Here is a 16,816-nt window from a genome sequence, read left to right as displayed (position 1 = left end):
CGGGTGGCCCCGTGGCCAAGACTGTGCTCCCAGTGCATGGGGCCTGGGTTCGATCCCTGGTCAGGGAACTTGATCTCATATGCTGCAACTAAGAGCTCACATGCTGCAACTAAGACCCAATGCAGTCAAATAAATAAATTTTTAAAAAAGACTATAAAGTCAATTAATTTGAGTAGTCACAGGACACCGATGGACACAATACTTCAAACAGTTAACATTTACTGATTTACTAACATTATTAACATTTATGATAAGTTTTCAAAGGAAAAAAAAACTTCTCAGCCTTCGGGTTTTTATCATGTATTTACAACATACCAATATAAAACTTTCATTTGCATATAATTTCACTACATGAATAAAAGTGACCACTTCACCTCAGGGAATGTTAAATCTGACATTCATAGGAAGGATGAACATTTCTTTCTAAACGATGTTACTTCACCCTGCTCCCTCCTGGGTTCAAAAGCCCAGACTCAGTTAAAAATTCCAGGTTGGAGGCACTTCCAAGCCTACTGATGTTGTGAATATTTGTAGCATTCATAGTTGCTACTTCCTAATCAACACAGACTCCGACAGGAAACCAAAACATACTTCCTACCATTCTTGATCCTATGATTAAAAATGGTATCTGTTAACAATATAAGAAACTAGCCTTTCCCACAGATGAAAAAATGAAAAACAAAGCAGGAAAGACATTAAAAACACAAACTACCACGTAGGAACTTTTATAATTAACAAAGTTCTGAAAAGGACACTGAAAGGTGCCCTGCGCGGACAAAGAAAATACAAACCAAAAAGCAGACATGAAGGCATAAAGTCAAAGGACATTCACTCATTTTAAGAACTCTTTTATCCCCAACGTTCCAGTAAGGAAAGTCACTGTTGTAGGTACACCTGTGTTGACATCTACACAAATAAACAGCAGGGCTGAGCAAATTTACACCCAAGGAAGGAAGAGGCAAAAGAGAATCTCTGGAGGGAAAAAAACCCAGCTGCCCCACATCTTTAATCTCATGGGCCTCGTTTATTGTCGCCTAACACACATACCTTCACTCAGGAGAAGTGCCAACTAAAAATTGTCGCTGGCTACCTGGCTTTACAAGGATAAAGTCAGTGGCCACTGCAGCCACTGACCTTCAATAGCCACTGAAAGGAATTAGGGTGGAGATCAGGACTGAGGCAACTGCAGTCCAGGAAAAACTGGCAGAAAGGCCTTCGGATAGTTATTTTCAAAATAACATGTTAGAAACCCAAAGGCTTGCATCTCTTCCTATCTGGGGCTCGCATCTCTTCCTATCTGGGGCTCGCATCTCCTCCTATCTGGAAAAGCACTAAACTCATAAACAGTGACACATGCCCATGACTAGCAGCAAGCCTCTGCCAAAATACATGCTTGACTGTATGTAACCCCCTAAAACCATACACACACTGACCTTAACCCCTTCCACTAAAACCATATACAGATCTTAATCCCCTTCACCAAAATCACATATACACTGACCTTACATATACACCATATATATATATATACCTCACATATACACCAAAATCACATATACACATTCATCAGAGCTGAGGTGCTGCCTCCCAGCTATAGTGATTTTGCCCTAAGTATGTAACTCTCACGTTGTGCTTTTTTTTCAGTTGACAGAAATCAATTAAAACCTATCACATTGCTGACTGTGATGTCTCCTGTGTGTGTGCTGTCGTGTCTGACTCGTGCGACCCCACGGACAGCAGCCCACCAGGCTCCTCTATCCATGGGATCCTCCAAGCAAGATTACTGGAGTGGGTTACCACTTCCTCCTCCAGGGGTTCTTCCCGACCCAGGGACTGAACCCCCATCTCCTGCGTCTTCTGCATTGCAGGCGGACTCTTTACCTACTGAGACATCAGGGAAGCCCCTGTGACGTCTCTAAGTCCATGCTAGTAAGCTGGTAATTATTTCCAAAGAAAGCAAGAAATGCTGAGATCTGCACTTATTTCCATCTTTCCTGTGGCTCTCCTCTGAGTGGCCTAAGAAGTCATCTGAAACCACCTAGTCAGGACTCAGGAAATTTTAAGGTTGTAGCTTTTCAGAATGACTGAAGGTCTCTGCTACACATTTTGTGAAAAAACAAAATTCAAATGAACACATTGCAAAAATTTTGAGAGTTTTACTGAGTAATTGACAAATGGGCACCAGCTAATCTAGCGAACAGAAAGGAGCTCCTAGAAGCTGTTGAAACTGAGGAGTTTTTTAGGCAGAAGAGGGAGGGAACAGGAAGCTAACACTAGGCAAAAAAGTTATGGTAAGGTCACTTTCTTGAGGGGGCCAGCAGGGTTTATCAGACAGATGACCCGTTTAGTGTTGATCAGATTATCGAAAGACTGATTTAAGATTCCATTTCTGGGAGGGCCTCTGCTGTAATTAAGTCAAGTCAACGTTTGGTGACAGGGGCCTTTATCATTTATACTCTTGTTTTTAACAATACAGAAATATCTGTCTAGAAGAAAATAAACCATCAAGTTCAAACTTCCTAAAAAAAGCCATCCTCCCCTTTTCTTCAGAGACTTAAAGCACAGCTATAAATTCTAAAGAGGCCCAATTGTTAAGTATTAAACTAAGTAAATTATAGCTAGTTGTTAGTTACAGGCCACATGAGTAATTTATACGTGCTGTACACACACACACGTATGCAACAGGGCTCCTTTTACTCATGTTTACTTGGAGTTAAAAGATACTTTAAGAGGATTACAGAAAATGTTTCTTAGCCTTTATGACAACACTGGACACATTTATTTGCATCACTGGCCAGGGACAAAAACTGTTAAGGGGAAATCCTGAGGTACTTTATCAACAACACATATCATGACAATGTTTTCAGAGGTCCACTGTGGCGAAAGTGAAGAAAAATCTGCAGTTTCTTTTGGTGGAATGAAAACTGCATCAGTGATGGGACACAGAGATAACACTCCTACAACTCAGATCCTCCTGCTCATCAAAAAGATGCATGTGGGAAATGTTAGTGACGTTTAAAATACTCCATTAAGTCACCTGAATAAAACTGTACATCAAGGAAACTGTGAAAAGACTTCTCGATGACTTCCAGTGAAAACATTCTTTATTGGTAAGCACACATTTAAAACTTTCTTGATTACACACATCATGCAAAACTGACGTCACACATGGTTGTTTATTGTTAACAATCTCTTCTAACGGAATTATAAATTTTAAAAAGTTACAGTGACCGCAACAGTAAAAAGAATTCAGGAGAACTCTGAAGGAAGCAAATGCTTTGTAGAACAGGTGAAAATAATTTTCACCCCTCTGGCTGTTTAGTTCTCCCTCCCAATGAGAATCTATTTTGGAAAACTATTATATACAAGAATGGCAGTCATTCATGTATGTGCACCTACAGGCACTCCACCTGATTAAAAAGAAACTACAAGAATAAAACTTCAAATAATTTTACAGGTTTTCTCTCTTTTGTTAATCCAAAACAGGGCAATGCCCTTATTTAAAATGTTCACCTGTTGCAGATTATTTCCATATGGCTATGACTCTGCTTCTTGGAAGCATAGCTTACACTCGGTAACCCTTCTCTGCAGAGACTGACTGAACCGTCACGTCTGCATTCTCCAGGTTGTTTCCAACCAGCGGGAAGGAACAGAGCTTCCTATTCTGAGAAGTCTTAGGAATACGCTGCTGCTTTTATGACACTGAGCACAAGTTTTCTCTGTAGTGGTGAGGCCAACACTGGCAGGTGGGCAGGTCTGGGAGCCCTCCCACTGTCTGCCTCACATAGGCAAATTCAGCTCCTTGAAGTGAAGCCCCCAGTGAAACATGACATCCAAAGCTCCTACTGGCACATGCAGGTCAACTGGCAGAGTGGAGTTTTCCAGAGACCAAGTGGATGCTGCCGTTAACAAAGACACAGAAATGCAGGAGTGGCCTTGGACCTGGGCAGTGGGAAGAGGGTGGAAGAACTCAAAGGAGCGTGGCAGAGAGCCAAAGCACGTGGCAGAGAACAGCTATGTGGCTGTGAGGACAGGGTTACTGGAAATAAGGACCTTTTAAAAAGTTCAGGAGGAAATGAGGCCTGTGCCGCAGGAAAATGAAGGAAGAGAGATTCCAGTGAATCAGTGGCAGGAAGCTTAGCATTGTGACTGCAGCTGCGTGGAAAGAAAGGGGCATGAGAGAAAACTCAAGACTCTCAGCTGAAAAGATTTCTGAGTGGTGTGGCAAGGGGCAGCCTACTTTCTTCTGATTATAGTCTAATGTGAGAAAAAATAGATTAAGTTGAGGGAAGGACTGTTAAAAAAAAAAAAAGGAAACAGGACTTGACCTGGAAATCCTTAACTTATGGCAAAGACATTAAAATGCAAAGATTTACTTTTAGGTAGCTGAAGCTGAAACTCCAATACTCTGGCCACCTCATGTGAAGAGCAGACTCATTGGAAAAGACTCTAATGCTGGGAGGGATTGGGGGCAGGAGGAGAAGGGGACGACAGAGGATGAGATGGCTGGATGGCATCACCGACTTGATGGACATGAGTTTGAGTGAACTCCAGGAGTTGGTGATGACAGGGAGGCCTGGCGTGCTGCGATTCATGGGGTCACAAAGAGTAGGACACAACTGAGCGACTGAACTGAGCTGAGGCCTGCTCTAGGGAAAGAGATGAGCCTGCGGCCTATGACCTTCTGCTTATACCTGAGAAAGACAGAGAAGGTCACAGCCAGCCAGAAACAGCTGGATTACCTAGGAAAGCTCTGGAAGGAGCCTGTGGTCTAACGGAGTGAATCTCTGTACCATACACAGAAGATCCACACGTCTCGAGAATGTTACATCAGCAGACACTGCTTTCTTAAAGAGGACAGAGACAACATGAAACAAAAAAAGATGGCTCAGCCTCCTACAATTACACAGACATTACAAGCTGATAGAATTACTTGGCTGCAAATACCCACTACCTTTCATGAAAAAGGGGGCGGGGGGGGGGGGGGAGGAGGTCTCTGAGAGAAAGTCACACACCTAGAAAGGCTGCTGTGTCACAGAAGGTTGTTTCCAGGCCTTCAAGCCGAGTGTGGCTGGCTGAGCTTACGAAGTGCTTGGCACTGGCAGCTCCTGTTTCCACCCCATTTTCTTTTTTTTTTAAACAGGAATGTCTAGAACGGTTATTCTATGCCTGTTGCCATTATATAACTGGTTTTCTAGGTTCACAGATGGAGAGAAACTGTGTCCCAGGAATCACTCATACCAGATGTTCACTCACACTTGGTTTACTTGATTTAAATGAGATTCGGGACATCTGAGTTAATGAGATCCAGGTAAAACTGCACTTTTAAGCTAGTGCTGCAGTGGGTTGAAGCTCTTGAGCACCTTTCAGGGTGGAATGTGGATCTTCGGGACAGAAGTGGATTGCAGTAGACAGAATGGCCTCCCAAAATGGTCATGTTCTAATCCACAAGCCAATTAATTTGTCAGCCTATGTGGTAGAAGAGATTCTGCAGATGGGGTTAAGTCACACATCTGAGGCGAGATTATCCTAGAGTACCCAGGCAAAGTAAATATAATCGTCAGGGCCCTTAGAAGAACGGAGAATCAAAGCTGGAGGCAAAAGCCATAAGGATAGAAGCCAAGATGAGGGGCTTGGCCACAGTGAAGGGATGGATGCCAGCTGAAGAGGCAAGAGATGAGCGCTGGTGCACTGGAGAGAACCTGTGATCCATCACCTTTCACGATCAAAGGGACCTCAAGGATCCAGTTACTATGGAGACCTCACGTGGGGAGAGCATCCAGGATCACCCGATAGACACAATAAACAGAGAATCTTTCCCAGCTGTTTTCAAAGAGATGTGATGACAGAGGAGTCAGAGGGATACAGTGTTGCTGGTTTTAGAGACGAAGAGAGGGGGCCACAGGCCCAGGCTTGCAGGTGGCCGCTTGAAGCTGGTAAAGCAAGGACACACATCTCCCCGAGAACCTCCCAAGAGGAACGGTGCCCTGATACCTGACTGTAGCCCAGTGAGGCCCACGTTGAGACCCAGAGAAGTATAAGAAACCTGGGCTATTGTAAGTCACTATGTCTGTAGTGATTTGTTACAGCAGCAATAAAAGACGAGCCAGGAGAGGTGACCAGAGATGAAATGGTGTTGGGAACAATAAGCTTTTCTCTCACTCCTGCTGCATCCTCCCTCACTCAGCAAACATTTGGCTCCAGCAGAAACGCAGACATTGACGCTGGTGACTCTTCCGTCTCTTTGATGGAAATCATTCTTCCGTTTCTGCCCTCGTTTGGTCTTGCAGTACAATACACTCTAGGTTGAACACTTACAACCGTGTTTAGTATACATGGTGGGTCCCCCAGAAACACTTGCTGAATGAATAAAAGGAGGTGATCAAGACAGGTGCTGCCAGGGACTGTAGTTACTCTCCTTTCAAGTGCAGTTGAACACACTCCTCCTCAAGAACTGCTGACCTTTATGTCTGTTTCTGGTTTATGATGGTCATAAAATACAAGGCGAAACTGTACTTTCTGACATGAGTAAAATAGCTAAGTCAGCAAGTAGAAAGGAATTATTTATCTTACTAGGAGAAATAACTACTATATGACCCAAGTATTTAAATATCAGAATATAGACACACTTCCCAGTATATATTACAGAAAATATTTCAAAGTGTTTGATCAGATTTCTCAATGGCTGCTGATCAACGCAGCATCAAGAAACTTTAGTGCAAATTTTACCAAATTCATTTGTCAAAAATGGCATTTTGTTCATTTTCTGTGCAAACAAGTGCTGTTACATTAACTCTGAGCATGTATCAAATTGGTTTGCCTGAATATTTAAAAGCTATCAATGGAAGCCAGCCCTTTTGGCTAAAACTTCAAACATATGTTACCTTAAGATCTATTCCTAGTCCAAATTTGTCTGTCCTAAAGCTGGAAGATTGAAGAATTAAGTCAAAATTTACCTGTATAAATAATAAAAATAATTTTTTTACGCTCTTAAGTATTTTCCTCACTAATATGGCACATTACCATTCCTACATGCTACTGCATAGGTAGGACAGTATCATTTTAGCTGCTGCAGTATCACAGTGTTAAGAATATCTGCTTCTTGTAGTGTCAAGCTTTCATCTGTTAGCACTTTGTTTGGAAACGAAGTCACGAGAATAAAGTCAAGAGTCGCAAATTCAGGACGAGACTGCACGATAAAGTCCCGGACATCCAGGATCCTGAAGAAATAAGATGAAAATAATTCGTGATATGGAAGTTTTATTGTCATTTAAGCTTTTTAGCTAAAATTAGATAATAATTAAAATAAACCACATGGTTCTAATCCTTATTTAAATGTGTTATAACCTTCTTTAATTTCAATGGATGGATTTATCTTGGCTTTCAGGTAAAACATGAGGATTAACTCTGAAGAGTACCTAACAGTTACTTTCACTGTAAATAGACACAATCTCCAAGTGAGTTGTTCTATCAAAGAAACATTAACCATGCTACTACACTGAACTACAAGGGCTGATTTTTTTCATAGTATAAAATATCTTAGTAGCACATGATCCAGAAAAAGGTACCTCAGGTGAGCCTATGTCAATGTGAATCTGTACCTACAAAAAGTGTTTAAGAAAATTACTTTCATACAGACACAGTAACTCAACTAAAATCATAAATGTTATCTTAGTGGGACACAGTGAACAATAAAAATAATATCTTATTAGCATAACAAATGAATGCTAAAATGACATTTAAAACTGTTTATTTGAAATACTTGATAACAGTACAATTAAACTTTATTTACACTACAAATCTCTATGTAGATTATGAATCCTACAGGGTTAGGGCTTCTCTGATAGCTCAGTTGGTAAAGAATCCACCTGTAATACAGGAGACCTGATAATGCCTAGGTTGGTAGGATCTCCTGGAGAAGGGAAAGGCTATCCACTCCAGCATTCTGGCCTGGAGAAGTCCATGGACTTCTGTATAGTCAATGGGTCGCAAAGAATAGGACACGACTGCGACTTTCACTTTCAATCAGGGTTATCATAAAATTTTAAAGGGGTAAAGTCCAAATAAGGTTTTACTAAAGCAAATCAAATCTGATTCAACTTTTCTTGGTTTTAGCAATAGCACAAAATGACAGCTTTTAACAATTTTCTTTATTTCTAAGTGGTATCTGTATTTGCATTAGTATTTGGACAGTTTACAGAGGATGTTTAAGTACTAATTGTTTGACTTATTTCAAGTTTTTCTGTCAAAAACTTACTTCTAAAGTAAACCTAAGCAATTTCATATTTTTCCTGACTCAAGATGCACCCAGATTTACAAAGATAAGTCAACCTGAGCTTACCTGTGTGTACTGTTGAATCTCTGTATCAAACGGCTCCCGTCTGCTAACCTGACCTGGATTTTGGTGGTTGGCATGGAATCGTCAATAAGAACCACTGCATTGAATAGTGACTTCTCCTCCTCTTCTGGGGAGGAAGGTGTACTGACTATTTCAGGTGTGAGGCTAAGGAAGAAGAATTAAAGAACCAGAACGCAAATATGAACATGTAAGACGCACGACACACTGCAGACAGTAGAAGCACCACTCAGACCTCCAGCTGACTCTCTAGTCGTCCTGCCATCACGTCTGCGCCAGCGAGAACATGGCTTCCTTTGGGATATCCTATTTTTCTCCCAAACTCTTTTATTAAAATTATTCTGGGTCCTACGATTCTGATTTAGTTTATCCAACTTCTTTTGAAAGCCTCACTCTGGATTTCTTCCTCCTTCATCCCTTTGAAATTTCATGAGACTGTTGGGCACAATGGTCTTTAGTCAGAAACCCGAGCAACTTGGAGTGTATGTCCAAGACTGACCATGAGCACAGACAGATTTCAGATCCCAGTTTTGTCAATTTGTGTGAACTCAAGTATGTAAACTAATCTCTTTGAATCCCAGTTCTATCGTTTATAAAATGGAAATAATAATGTTATGAAAGTCTGTTATAGTAATATAGTGCTCAAAACAGTGTTTCAAGAGGTATCACTATATTTGTACATATCATCAATACTAAGCTATTAATTTAAACTTAGTTGATACTTTAAAAATCTGATTTAAGTAGTTCCTGTTTTACAAAAAAGAAGTAATAAGAAATTTAACCTACGGTGATGACAGTGATAAACAGACTCTATATGATTTCAATACCTTTAGACCATGAAATTTTTGCCTCTTGTTTTATACCCCTGGATATGTTCCAGTATCTCCTAGTTTACAGTCTACAGGGAACCTGAATAAAATTTGTATCCTACTGTTACATGAAAACTGTATAAATCTTAATGACACTGAGTTGGTTCATAGTGCTTTTCAGGTCTACTATATAATTCTCCTTCACTGTATAGTCTATTAACTTTTGAGAGTTGGTATCGAAACTCTAACTAAAGATCTTACTTTATTGACTTAATATATGGTGACAAGTATGTAATGAACCTTGTGTGATATGATCTCTTTCCAGTGGACTGTGGTTACTAGCAACCATAGTGCCTCCTAATGCTAGCAGGATGACCCATAACCGTAAGCTGAAAGTGAACATCAAAAACAGAGTGCTCTTTTGGTTAAGCAATTAGAACAAATACAGCCAAGTTCTTTAAAGACATCACATCTTAACCTTATCTTAGTTATCTTTTAAGGGATCTTTTGACAATCTTGATGTTTATTCTTTCAAATGTTGAGACTTAGATGGGTCCCTATGTTACTTTTGAAAAAAAAAAAAAATCTGTTAGGATCAAGGCTCCATGAGCATTTGTGCTTTATTTTAGTACAAACCAAGCTCATTATGGCTCTTATTCCCACCCCAAAGCTTTCTCAGCCTATACAGCCAAGTGGGAAAAGTAATTGGCACTTCCTGTTACACTTTGCCTTTCCTTAGCTACCTCCTGACACATATTTCAGAGCCAATTTCAGAATATATATGATAAAGACATGGAAAAGGAGAAAACGATGATCTGCAGTCACTGATCAGGTAGTATTAAGGAACTTCCTGTCAAGCCTGTAATTCAGGGTTGAAAGAGCTGTACTACCAAGGTGGGTTACTGTGCCAACAGGAGGACAGGAGGCAATGAACCCTCTCCCTCTGCGTCCCTATTCCGAGGTCTCCACACTGTCATCACCAGCAGCACCACATTCAAGTTCTGGAGTGAGGGAGGCGCCATGGCTAACAGCATGGATCCAGGAGCCTGACTCCAGGGCTGATTTCACCACTAGTCAGACATGTGACCGGCAGCAAGTCGTTTCACCTCTCTGTGCCCGAGTTCCCTCAGTTGTAAAACAGAGACAACAGCTGCACTATTGCAAAGATTAAATTAATTCGGTCTGCAAGCATGTCAGTGCTTCTATATAGTTGGCTATTAATATTCTAACTGTTGTCCTAACAACCACCAGGGGAGGAAAAGTTCCTCATCACCCCACTGGCACATGGGGTTCTGGGGTTCTCTCCATGACGTCAGGTTGCCTCACACTGCTCTTTCTGTGCTTTAATGCTTTCTGTTTAAAAAAAAATTCGGGCCAGCTAAGCTACTTCTCAAAACACGAAAATAAAGTGCAGGTTGGGAACTCTAAGAAGAAAAGCTTTCATGCATTTCTTTGTATGATGTGTGTGTGTGTCAAAGTGAAATTACATGGAACAACAATGAAAGACAGGTATAATGAACTGACACTGAATTCTTCCCTATGCTGAGAAACGAAAGGGGAAGAGAGAACCACTGTGCACAAGGCAACTGAGAAGAACTTGGACAGGAAGGAGTCACATGAACAGAAACACAGGGCACCCTAGAGGGCATGGTGGCGACACAGCCAATTCAACATACTACCTCAGTGACGCATGGAAAATGGAGGGTCATGTTTACCAGCACACATTATTATGTTCACGAAGAGTCCAGTCATGGTTACTATAAAGGAGTCCATCATACATCATGCCACACTCACTGGTTTCTAAATTGTGCTTAGCAAAGTCCTGGGGTTCACTGTCTGGAGATATCTAAGACAATCCCCTCTTTCTGCAATCAGAATTCTATATGTGTTTCCATAACCTGAAGAAAGAGTTTGGCTGCTTAAAATATATTGAAAATAACCCACTTAAGGACATTGCTTTGGCTGTAAGAGCTTAGCAATTACTTATAGCAGAGAGATGCTCACAGCTACGATCTATGATATTTACTGTTTTATCTAATTAATAATTCCCCCCTCTGAACCCACATAATCAGAAACAGGCAGGATGGCACAGTGGTAAAAAGCATGCACCTGCAGACAGAGTGCCTGGTTTGAACCTCACATTCCAACCACCTCCTAGCTTAACTACAATGGAAGAACTACTGCACCTGCAAATGGAGTGGTGACAGGCACGATGCAGGGAGTGGCTGTGGAGATGGAATGGTTCATGTCTATAAAGGTGCTGACAGGAGTCAGGGAGATGCAAATGACTGCCGTCTAAGTAATGCTCAAAATTCTCCAAGCCAGGCTTTAGCAATACGTGAATAATGGACTTCCAGATGTTCAAGCTGGTTTTAGAAAAGGCAGAGGAACCAGAGATCAAATTGCCAACATCCGCTGGATCATGGAAAAGGCAACAGAGTTCCAGAAAAACATCTATTTCTGCTTTATTGACTATGCCAAAGCCTTTGACTGTTGTGGATCACAGTAAACTGGAAAATTCTGAAAGAGATGGGAATACCAGACCACCTGACCTGCCCCTCGAGAAATCTATATGCAGGTCAGGAAGCAACAGTTAGAAGTGGACACGGACCAACAGACTGGTTCCAAATAGGAAAAGGAGTACGTCAAGGCTGTATATTGTCACCCTGCTTATTTAACTTCTTTGCAGAACACATCATGAGAAACACTGGTCTGGTAGAAGCACAAGCTGGAATCAAGATTGCTGGGAGAAATATCAGTAACCTCAGATATGCAGATGACACCACCCTTATGACAGAAAGTGAAGAGGAGCTAAAAAGCCTCTTGATGAAAGTGAAAGAGGAGAGTGAAAAAGTTGGCTTAAAGCTCAACGTTCAGAAAACAAAGATCATGGCATCTGGTCCCATCACTTCATGGGAAATAGATGGGGACACAGTGTCAAGACTTTATTTCTTGGGGCTCCAAAATCACTGCAGATGGTGATTGCAGCCATGAAATTAAAAGATGCTTACTCCTTGGAAGGAAAGTTATGACCAACCTAGACAGCATATTAAAAAGCAGAGCTATTACTTTGCCAATAAAGGTCTGTCTAGTCAAGGCTATGGTTTTTCCAGTGGTCACGTATGGATGTGAGAGTTGGACTGTGAAGAAGGCTGAGCTCTGAAGAATTGATGCTTTTGAACTGTGGTGTTGGAGAACACTCTTGAGAGTCCCTTGGACTACAAGGAGATCCAACCAGTCCATCCTAAAGGAGATCAGTCCTGGGATTTCTTTGGAAGGACTGATGCTGAGGCTGAAGCTCCAATACTTTGGCCACCTGATGCAAAGAGTTGACTCATTGGAAAAGACCCTGATATTGGGAGGGATTGGGAGCAGGAGAAGGGGACGACAGAGCATGAGATGGTGGGATGGCATCATCGACTCGATGGATATGAGTTTGAGTGAACTCTGGGAGTTGGTGGACAGGGAGGCCTGGCGTGTGACTCATGGGGGTCGCAAAGAGACGGACACGACTGAGCGATTGAACTGAAGTATAACATTACTTATTAACACTATCACCAAAATTGCACATCTGATTCCATCAGCGAGGTCTTCACAATTCGTATCTTAGTTTTTAATCTCTAGGTTATTGTGCCCTCAAAGAAAATTCATGTTGAACAAAGACAAGTATTTTTCTCACTTTAGTATTTTACCTTCCAAGTTTCTGTCCTTCTCCACTAAAAGCCTTGAACCTCAACCTAGGCTTTACGTATTCTTGATCCTGATGGTCCTCCATGTCCAAATTCAAGTGTCCTCCATGAACCAGTCGCTGAAGCTCCAGGGGAATCTCTCTTAAAAAAAGAAAACCCACAATGAGATATGACCACACATCTGTCAGAATGGCGTTCACCAAACAGAGCACAAATAACAAGTGCTGGCAAGGATGTAGGGAAAAGAGAACCTGTATCCTGTTGCTGGGAGTGCTTCTGACAGAGCGCTGAGCTGTGGGATGGCATTTATAGCTCGGTCAGCATTAGAAAAGGGCCCCAGGACCTAACAGGTAGTGCCGTATTTCTTTCTAAACACCCTGGCGGAAGGCTGGAAGTTTGACAGGGGTGGTTTTGATTATCGTCTGATTCGTGTGTGACACCCTCCCGCAGGCAACTGTTGTTTTTTTTTGTATTGTATTAACATGCTTTGAACTTTTCAGGAACTCACCTGCCACATAAACCAAAGAAAGATTGTACTTTGTTTTGTCTGGAACTTAATCAAGTCTCTGACTGCAATACCATGTATAGTAATGAAGTTGTTAACTTCACACACCTCACTACTCCATTACTCTGATTTATGTTGTCATATCTACATGATAAGTACTAGACTGCACACAGGTGTGCAGTCTGTGTGTTTGCGTGCTCTGTTCCCCAGTCATGTCCAACTCTTTGAAACCCCATAGACTATAGCTCACCTGGCTCCTCTGTCTATGGGATTTTCCAAGCAAAAATACTAGAGTGGGTTGCCATTTCCTCCTCCAGGGGATCTTCCCAACCCAGGGGTCTAACCCAAGTCTCCTGCCTTGGCAGGTGGATTCTTCACCACTGAGCTATCCAGGAACCAAGCTACCTACTTTGTTATATTTTGGTTATGTTATATATTGAAATATGTGTAATTTCATGATAAATTACCTTCCTTTACTTCTTCACCATATTTAAGATAAATGTTACATGTAACTTTTAGATATAATATGCATAGATTGATTATTTTATCTATAAACACTTCCTTGAGGATAGTAAAGATGGTGTTATAAAATATGTCATAAAGCAAGGGGCAATGATTATACAGCTGACAACCACTATCTGACCATCAATCATTTTTTTCAAGGTGCCTTTTCTAAGATTGTTCTTGATCATAATTTGAACTTGAGGATACAGTGTGGCTCAAATGAAAACATCCCTTTGGTATTCCAAGACCGAACGTTAGCCTACAAAGTTCATGGAGTATTTATTTTCATTTAATAATAAATTAGTTTGGATTTTATGGATAGCACACTCATCATCGACATGGTCCTTCCTTCTCCCATCCTGAAGTAAGCGTTATTTCAACAGTCCTGTTGATCTTCACCAGGCAGACGACCACTCCCCCCAGCCCCAGCTGCTCCCAGTATGCTCAGTGACTCTGCAAACTCCCAAGCCCATGGCCCTGACCTCACCTCTTGACCTTGCACTTACCACCAGCACACACTGCCTGCCGGGACAGCCTCCCACGTTTCTCAATGACTTCCTTCCCAATTACAGCATGTCTTACGAAACCTTCTTTGGTATTCTGACATTATATGGGAGAATTCAACTTCAAAATCCAAGCAAATTAATGTCCTAAAATGCCTTTCCTTCAGAGTTCCACCTCCACTCCCCTCCTACCACTCTGCTAGGATTTCACCACCTGGAAAAGCCCCACCTTCAACTCCTGGATGGAGAGTAGCCTCCTGTTCTGAGCCCTTCACTGCTACTCATGTTTCCCAGCTCATAACCAGCCTGATGTTTCTTTCGCTGTAAAAGGGATGATCACTTTTCAGCTAGTGAAAATAAACAGCTCTTGTAGCAAAATCACTCAAGTCCTTGTCCTTCAGCCACAAGGGCTGGTGAGTTACAACGTTCTTTAGATGGGTCAGGGCACTGTAAATCTGGTTTCAAAAATTTTAACTTGAAACTAACCTTCTGAATTCTTCTGCCAGCAGAAATGCCATTTAAAAAGATTTCTAATATAAGCGGCTTTCAGGCATACATGCAGTGAGTTACCCTGTCAACAGTAAGCAGGACAGCGGCTTAGCAGATGGGCAGACACCTACTGATCAATTCACAAATTCATGACACTACGATGCTGCTTCTCAGAACTGGGACCACAGCTTCATGAGATTTTAAAAGGAACCAATATCTACTGCTCCCCCCACCAAGTTAAGAACCAGTGACTTATAGATACCAATGTGTCCTTTATATACTTAAAATACCCTTTCCCCGAGCAACTATTTACAGAATATATTCCAGTATTTCACTCTTAAAAACCAGTGGAGCACTTCTGACTGGTGGTCTGTTTAAAAAAACAAACAAACAAAACTTCCACCCTCAGTAATAGACAAAATCTAAGTAACATATCTTACCCTCTCTTAACAGACTCCAGAAACTGGGCATTTGTTGGGTCACTGTAAGGTCTCAATTCTCCATCATCCAAGCTGAAACCATTGCTCCACAGTTTAAGCAAAATTTGAACCTTTCGAGCATAGAAAAAAGAAATACAAGAATGTACCTGCATTACACAATTTTACTTTTCAAACACGTTATTTACTACTTACTTACAGTATGAAGTATATACTTCCCTGGTGGTCCAGCGGTTAAGAATCTGCCTGCCAATGCTAAGGAAACCGGTTCGACCCCTGGTTGGGGAGCTAAGATCCCATGTGCTGCAGGGCAACGAAGTCCATGTGCCACAATTAGAGCCCAAGCTCTAAAGCCTGTGCTCCACAAGAGAACCCACTGCAATGAGAAGCCTGTACACCGCAACTAGAGAGTAGCCCCCATTCACTTCAACTATAGAAAGCCCATGCAGCACTGAAGACCTGATGCAGCCAAAAATAAATTAAAAAGAAAAAAACAATCAAATATTTAAAAATATATACAAAGCTTTTTGTACTAGCCTTTATTCAGGTCAAATAAAGACATAAATGGAACCATGTGTGCTTCCTGAGATTTGTATTTGGCTTGACAAATTGACAATGGCTGAAGTATCAAAGGTGCCCCTGTTGGAGCCTGGCCTTGAAGTACAATTATTTCTAGTTCATTGAGAAGACCAAAGTCATGAGAGAAGCCACTGCCACTCCACATCCACTCTTCCCCTTCATCTGTACTCATATTCTTCTCTGCTTCATGCCAGGGAGCACGATGGAATCTCCAGCGACCCTCCAAAGTAAACTACTCATCATGTTGAAAATGAGACGGTTAACTCCAAAATTTCAAAAAGCAAAAACAAAGACTGACTTTAGGTATTTCTACGTTTGTCCGTATGTGTTGTGTCCATCTCTTTCCAACCATGTGGACTGCAGCCTGCCAGGTTCCCCTGTCCATGGGGTTCTCCAGGCAACAAGAGGAAAGTGGACTGCCATTTCCTTCTCCAGGGGATCTTTCCAATCCAGGGATCGAACCCACGTCTCTTGTGTCTCCTGTATTGGCAGGTGACTGAATACGACTTGGGTCACCTGGGAAGCCCAATGTTTCTATGTATATAACTCAGCTAATTCTATACCATGATGGTATGCCGTTTATAATAATTATTATAACATTTATGTAACTCATGACAGTGAATGATACATTCTTTCACAAACGGTTATATATCTCTAAGTGCAAGGCACAGCTGAGATACAAAACATAAAATTTGAATCTGAAAACTTACACATTAGTCTTTTTAATGAATACTTCAAAAAATAACAGAAAAAGATTTTCAATTTTTAATTTTATAACAGTAGTAACTAGCGGCAAAAATGAACAATTTCTGATTTTTATTACTGTACCTACATCTTGCAACTGATTTTCTCCATAGATGTATTCAGACTGCTTACAAAAGGAATTACCCAATCTGTATCCGCCACCTGTAAAAGACTAAAAACACACAGCAAGTGGGTTAAAAA

At 41.4% G+C, this 16,816-nt stretch overlaps 1 protein-coding gene across 1 annotated transcript in view; it reads right to left on the bottom strand.

The window, feature by feature from the left end:
• Nucleotides 1-3,086: 3,086 nt before the first annotated feature.
• Nucleotides 3,087-16,816, bottom strand: part of UBXN2B (UBX domain protein 2B) — a 29,570-nt gene continuing 15,840 nt past the window's right edge. The window contains exons 4-8 of the mRNA XM_069600079.1: nucleotides 16,704-16,787; nucleotides 15,296-15,405; nucleotides 12,858-12,995; nucleotides 8,342-8,503; nucleotides 3,087-7,220 (exon numbers count right to left, since the gene is read on the bottom strand). Of these exons, the coding sequence (XP_069456180.1) occupies nucleotides 7,058-7,220; nucleotides 8,342-8,503; nucleotides 12,858-12,995; nucleotides 15,296-15,405; nucleotides 16,704-16,787 (657 nt within the window). The 3' untranslated portion in view covers nucleotides 3,087-7,057. The remainder of the gene's footprint in view (nucleotides 7,221-8,341; nucleotides 8,504-12,857; nucleotides 12,996-15,295; nucleotides 15,406-16,703; nucleotides 16,788-16,816) is intronic.

This window comes from Ovis canadensis, chromosome 9 (genome assembly GCF_042477335.2).
Source record: "Ovis canadensis isolate MfBH-ARS-UI-01 breed Bighorn chromosome 9, ARS-UI_OviCan_v2, whole genome shotgun sequence".
NCBI classification, from domain to species: Eukaryota; Metazoa; Chordata; class Mammalia; order Artiodactyla; family Bovidae; genus Ovis; species Ovis canadensis.
This window is presented reverse-complemented; position numbering and strand designations above follow the sequence as displayed.